Source organism: Osmia bicornis, chromosome 6 (genome assembly GCF_907164935.1).
Source record: "Osmia bicornis bicornis chromosome 6, iOsmBic2.1, whole genome shotgun sequence".
Taxonomy (NCBI): domain Eukaryota; kingdom Metazoa; phylum Arthropoda; class Insecta; order Hymenoptera; family Megachilidae; genus Osmia; species Osmia bicornis.
Genome location: NC_060221.1, coordinates 6,841,038 through 6,847,291, shown reverse-complemented (window position 1 = coordinate 6,847,291; position 6,254 = coordinate 6,841,038). Strand labels below are relative to the sequence as shown.

The following is a 6,254-nucleotide window of genomic DNA, read 5'->3' as shown; positions in this document are numbered from 1 at the left end:
TTACCAAGAAGAATGATATTACAACAAAAAAATATGTTTAATTAAACGATTCAATAATTAAAAGTTATACTTTTGTTAAATTGCTTTATGCTTCATTTTAATTGATAATGAAGTTCATTATTGTATGTAGTATTTTATTTCTTATAATGATTCAGTTTTAAACTTTAATAATAGAGTTTTAATTAAACTTTGACAAGGTGTATTTTAAACTGGTATGCCTTCTTTCCCAATTTTTTATTTCGAAACAAGCCGCACTTTTCATTTTAGTTTGCTGATGCATCGTTGAAAGGCGCTTGCGTACGTCCGTGCTCTGACGCTTGCTGCTTCTGATCTATCTTAACATGTTTATTGTTATAATTCATGACAAAAATTATGTTCATTGTGTTATATGTCAATGGTGTTGGTTAATTTCTCAAAACAGAATTAGAAGTGAGAAATTCGTTTAATTTTCAATGAAAACATTGAATATATAATACCGCAACAATTCCTCAAATATAATAGGCATGATGCCTTGACAGGAGAATCTTCTCTATTAAATTCGTTGGGTTTATTTAATAAACGAGTTGACTTTCGGTTGATAGAGCTGGCTTAAACAAAAAAAGATCAAATACTGTTTAACAATGTCTGTCACAGAAACTACAGTTATTTTCGCCAAATTAGAGGCGTTGAAAGATATCAAGTATGTAAATGAGTTTACTTCTGAACAGTTTTCTTTTGAATTCAATAAAATTTTAGAGGAATCTACAAATTGTAAAGCATCTCTACATGATACTGACAACTCAGTCTAGAATAGATTAAAATTAAATTTGTATTTGTATTTTGTTAGATCCAAGACCCTGCAGCTGGAGAAAATGAAACAAAGAATATTGCAAGAGGTAGAGCAAACAGAACAAGAAGAAAAATGTTTATTGGAATACAAGCAGGAAATGGACCTTCTTATGCAAGAAAAGATGGCACATGTTGAAGAATTACGACAGATACATGCAGATATTAATGCGGTATAATAAAGCATGGTTTTAATGTTATCTCCCAAGTAAATGATACATCATTTATGTAATTGTTTTAGATGGAAACTGTTATTAAGCAAGCAGAAGAAGCTAGGAATAAAGCAAGAGAAACTGCAAAATTGATTCATAATAATGATTATCAACCTTTGAAACATGATATTGATCGTATGCGCAGAGAATTTTTGGGGTTGGAAAGATTACCAGAATTATATGAAACAGAATCTGATCTTATTTCACCAGAGTTTGTTTCTTGACTGTTATTAAGTACAAATAATATAAGCTATTTTGTACTGAATGTTAATTATATAAATTGTTTATTTACAGCTATTTTGAACGTCCAATGCAAAAAGCAGAATGGAGGGTAGAAGTCAGAGGTGATGATTTATTACCTCCACTTACTTTACACCATCCTGGCCACCCAGGTGGTTCCACACCTTTTCTTGCTCCTCAACCTCTTCAGGGTCCAAGTAAACCAGAACCAAGACCATTACCACCAGCCCCGGGTCCACCGGCTCCAACATTCAGGTACCACTGGTATATCGCGATTTTACATTACATTTACATACAGCAGGGCATGTAAACCTATATCCTAATGGTGTAACTTTCCCAATTAGTTAAATAATATTAAATAATAAGAACTTATGTAATAACATGTTACTATTCTACTGTTTCTTTGTTTTTAGGCAACAACCACCACCAATGAAATCATGTTTATCATGTCATCAACAAATTCATAGAAATGCACCAATTTGCCCTCTATGTAAAGCTAAGTCTCGATCGCGTAATCCTAAAAAGCCAAAGAAAAAAGACTAATTGTAATTATAAATGTTATTTATATGGAACACGAAATACTTCTGTCATTTATTTCTAAGGGCATGTGTTAATGGTTTTGTTTTATAACTTATAACAGTTCTACAACCCTATAATGTACTGTAAAGAACTCTATTCCCAACCTGTATCAACAGCAACATAGGTGGATATAATAGGTAATAATTCTATAACAGATATAAATAAAACTTAATGTTTTACGATTTTCATAAAAAAAATTGTAAAGTTTAGTAATTATCGTTTACATAAACAGAAAAAGTTTTATTACAATATTTGTCCATTAAATAAACCTTTTATATTAATTTTTATGAAATGGAATTAAAGCAAATTTAATTTCTAGAAATATGAAGGCATATAGTTTTTATTTTGTCTATATCTCAGGTTCCTGGGTTGCGAGGTACTCATATTCGTGCTCTTTCCCTAGGCCTCCTTTTCCCAGGACTTCCGTCGCTACCCATATATGGTATGGCGAAAAATGACAATCATAAACGAGGTATAGTATAGACCTATCATCTAATATTATTTTGTATCTCGCGTTTTGGGGGCACCGGAGCACCCTTACCATTTTATGTCACCTCCTGCTATACCAACTATGATTGGTGTTTTATTACAACCCTTTTGGTGTTTCACTCTTTGCTCAAAATCATCTCATATAAGGACAAAAAGTGAATTCCCGTAAACCTCTTTTTAGTCCCGTTTTTGCTGGTAATGTCACGTTGCTGTATTACCCTTGTCTACCCCCTTAAGATTAGCCACCGTTAGTACTTACTTTACTTATATAGCTGAAAAGACAATTTTGACTCCCTTTGATTATATTTTTAAGAAATTAGTTAGAATGAGCACAAGACCGAAAAATTATTAAAATTATTTGACAAGCTTATTTAGTTTATATGTCCTGGTAAATAAATCACTTTAAAAAAGTAACAAATTAATTATAAAATCTAAAAGTAAAGTATATAAGTTGTAACTTTTATTACTCTATTATAATATTCAATAACTATTTGATTTTTAATAAATTATTGCAAAATTATGAATTTCAATTACTTAACTTTAATAATAATAATTAAACAAAGTTATAGAAGATATCCGCGCGTAAAAGTAATAAAAATAATAAATTTCAATAGTTATAACAATAAATTAATTAATAAATTATTGTAAAATTAAAAATTATAATAAAATTGTTAAACTAAAGTCAGCAATAGCTTAGGAAGGTAGTGATGCGGAACGTCATGGTTGATCGGGCACTGTTGTTGTCAACCGCCAGCCGTTCGACTTAGAGTAAGGACGAACCTAATCAGTCTTGCCGCGACCGTTGAGGGGTACGGATCTACCTGTCAAATATATGTAGGTACGAATCAATGATTATTGGAGCATGTCTTCATCTATGTGTTACCTGGTGTAGTAGTGGGTGTGCATGATGTGTTTTACCATAAGATTGTGGATACTTATGGGGGTTTTTTAACACGTCTTATGGTGTGGTACCCCATGTGTCTACAGGTGTGCTAATGTGTTCTCTTATGTGATTGGGCATTTGTATATGGATATATTAATGTGTTTTATGGTGTGGTTCTCTACGTGTTTTGACATTTATTTTACAATTTATTACTGCGTTTTATGGTGTGGTCATTCTCGTGTAGTTTTGCATGCATATTTTTAAATTAGCTCATATATTAGAATATTTGCAATGTTATAAATGATTGTTTATTGCATGTTTGCTCGTTTGTACATAAATAAATTTGAACACATAAATTGCAATATATTGAAAAAATATATATATCGTTCATGAATCGTGATTTTTTTGTTTTCAGAAGGATGCTTTGACCAGAGAGGGTACCATTTCTGTGGCGTGCTATCAATCAGTCGTGGGCCACACGTTGGTCAACCATCGGTCAGACGTTGCGAGCGCAGTGGTGCAAGACAACGATTGGTGAGTCGCATGCTTTATGGTTCCTCCGGTTCCCATCATGTCGTAGGATGAATGGTCCGAAACGACACGGGAATTGGTTGTAATTTTTATTTTTTTTAGCGAGCATAGTGACCCACGAATATCACTGTATCATTTTATACAATGATAATCGTGCAAATTGTTTTTCCATGTTTTATTTTATCAAAAGATAGTTTTTAGAAAACGATATTGAGCTGATTCTCCTTCATGTTAAAATTTCATTTATTTTTTAATATTTTCCTTTACGGTAATATTAATATTTTCGAGCGAACATACTTAGATACGTAGTACATTTATTGAGTTCTTTTTGTTTCTTTGATTTCTTCTTTTGAAAGGATCTTTCGATGCAGCCCTGATGCAGTTCCTAAAATCACCGTCCTAAATCGTAGAGTGCGCCACAAAATGACTCACAAAAGCTATGTCGGTGTTGCAGAGCGTGCAATATGAAGTCTCATAAGATTATAGGTCTATTCTATACCTTGTCTGTGGTATACGCATTCGTGTTTTATCGGCAGATGTCGCTGGAATTCATATAACGCGGAGACGATAAATTAATCTAATTAGTGATTATTTTTATATACAAATATAAACCAAAAATAAAATTTCGTAAACCCAGAATCACATTGTTTAACTTGTCAAATAAATAATATAACGAGTAAAGTTGGTTTAATCATTGAACTGCTCTTCTGTATTTCAAATTTTGCAGCTTACTTCCTCTTACGCTCTCCTCAAGCTTGTTGCGCCCTCTAGAGCTCTTTCTTTCCGGTTAATTTTCGAACCGAGTGTATGTGTTTTTTGTGCATCAAATTTAGCATCTATTTGTAAGAAAAGGTAACGCAATTTACAATATAATTCAATAAATATTATTGTGATATCATTTATGTATATTTTGTTATATTTTTGATTGCATTTGATCATGGTATTGAAGTGTTTGTTGTTACGATGATACACGTGTATCGTTTAGGTTATAGACATATTTTGATTATTAACCATTTTTATAAACAATTTGTTTCAGATGCCTTCAGTAACGCTAAAAGATGTTGACCAACATAAATTTGTGAAAGCTTTTGCCGCGTTCTTGAAAAAGTAAGCAGTTCTTTTTACAGAAGTATATCTAACCTCAAAGTGTGGTATAACCTCGAAAAGAACATATTGATGTACATAATACTTTTAAGATTAAAATATATTCACTTTTGTTTTTTAGAACCGGTAAAATGCGCGTTCCAGAATGGGTAGATATAGTAAAATCAGCTCGTTTTAAGGAACTTGCTCCTTATGATCCAGACTGGTATTACATCAGGTGCGCTGCTTTGGTTCGTCATATTTATATCCGCAGCCCAATTGGTGTAGGATCAGTTACAAAGATTTTTGGTGGACGCAAACGTAATGGTACCCACCCCAGTCACTTCTGCCGTTCTGCTGGGGGTGTTGCTCGTAAAGCCCTTCAAAGCTTAGAACAATTGAAACTGATCGAAAAGGCTCCTCTTGGTGGACGTAAACTTACCAGTCAAGGTCGTAGAGATTTGGATCGCATTGCAGCGCAAGTGAAAGCAAAAAGCAAAAAACAACTTAAAATGCAAGAAACACTCTGCCTTTGATTTTTCTACCTCTGAAATAAAAATGGAAAACTCATACATTGGTAGCTTTATTTGTATTTAAACCTTGTTTTGTCTATCTTAAGTTAATTAAAATATAATTGTGATAATCTAAACGAATCATCCTTTTACAAAATACAGACCATTTTTTCTGTTTATAACATTATTCCCTCTTTTCGTCCCTTGTAGCATTCTATTAATAATAAATCAAGAAATATCTTTTATATTACATAAGATTGTTTTAAGCACTTCCGACCCTCCTTACGCTTTCCCAAGATCGAAAATAAATCGACGAATCGTAAATCCATTTTTCTTAGAGTAAGTGATGTTATCTATCCTATAATCGTTCAATTATTTACAAAAATTAAAAGCAGCGTTCTCGTGCTATAAGTAAAAATATATATCTATACCATTTCTAAGTTAGGTATATCAAATGTTATGACTTTACCCTTTCTCAAATTTCGCCACTGCTTAGATACTATTATCATTTACATCTAGTTTAATTTTAAATAAATTTCATGATACAATGAATCTATGATCATCAAGCGTTAGATAATTCTATTCTAACTGAAATAAGGCCCAATTCACGGATGAACAGGTAAACTTTCTGAAAGAGATTGAAAACATAAGCTTCCTACTAATCTATCATGTTCTTTCAGGTTTCCGGTGATGGCGTTCTAAGAAGACAACGAGAAATTTCTCGTTCGTCTCCAGAAATCGAGCTCACCAGCGGCTAACACCATCTTTGTGTCAGCAGCATCGAGTGAAGCCCGATAAAAGGACTTGACGATGATGTAAGAGGAATAAAAAAGAAGCGGCAAAGACCTATTCATAGATCAGTGGCCCTTTTCAGAGTTCGATGAGAGAAAGAGGCGCGCT

The 6,254-nt window shown here is 32.7% G+C and overlaps 2 protein-coding genes across 8 annotated transcripts in view; both read left to right on the top strand.

Annotated features, from left to right (window-relative positions):
* Positions 1-2,105, top strand: part of LOC114871961 (zinc finger C4H2 domain-containing protein) — a 174,189-nt gene extending 172,084 nt beyond the window's left edge. For 3 of the 6 annotated variants that reach the window (XM_046286005.1, XM_046286006.1, XM_029178620.2), the window contains 4 exons: positions 827-998; positions 1,067-1,248; positions 1,332-1,541; positions 1,691-1,856. In XM_046286005.1, the coding sequence (XP_046141961.1) occupies positions 827-998; positions 1,067-1,248; positions 1,332-1,541; positions 1,691-1,820 (694 nt within the window). In that variant the 3' untranslated portion in view covers positions 1,821-1,856. Of the gene's footprint in view, positions 1-333; positions 680-826; positions 999-1,066; positions 1,249-1,331; positions 1,542-1,690 lie in introns of those variants that run through there. The other 3 variants (XM_029178619.2, XM_029178617.2, XM_029178618.2) reach the window with 3 other exon arrangements.
* A 1,565-nt stretch (positions 2,106-3,670) lies between these two features.
* LOC114871962 (40S ribosomal protein S19-like) lies at positions 3,671-5,414 on the top strand. Of its 2 annotated transcripts, none has more exons than XM_029178623.2 (3): positions 3,671-3,762; positions 4,796-4,866; positions 4,985-5,414. In XM_029178623.2, the coding sequence occupies exons 2-3, from the start codon at positions 4,796-4,798 to the stop codon at positions 5,376-5,378; spliced, it is 465 nt and encodes a 154-aa protein (XP_029034456.1). In that variant the 5' UTR covers positions 3,671-3,762; the 3' UTR covers positions 5,379-5,414. The 2 variants fall into 2 exon arrangements, with proteins under 2 accessions (XP_029034456.1, XP_029034454.1); XM_029178621.2 differs by lacking the exon at positions 3,671-3,762 and adding an exon at positions 4,501-4,611.
* Positions 5,415-6,254: the final 840 nt, after the last annotated feature.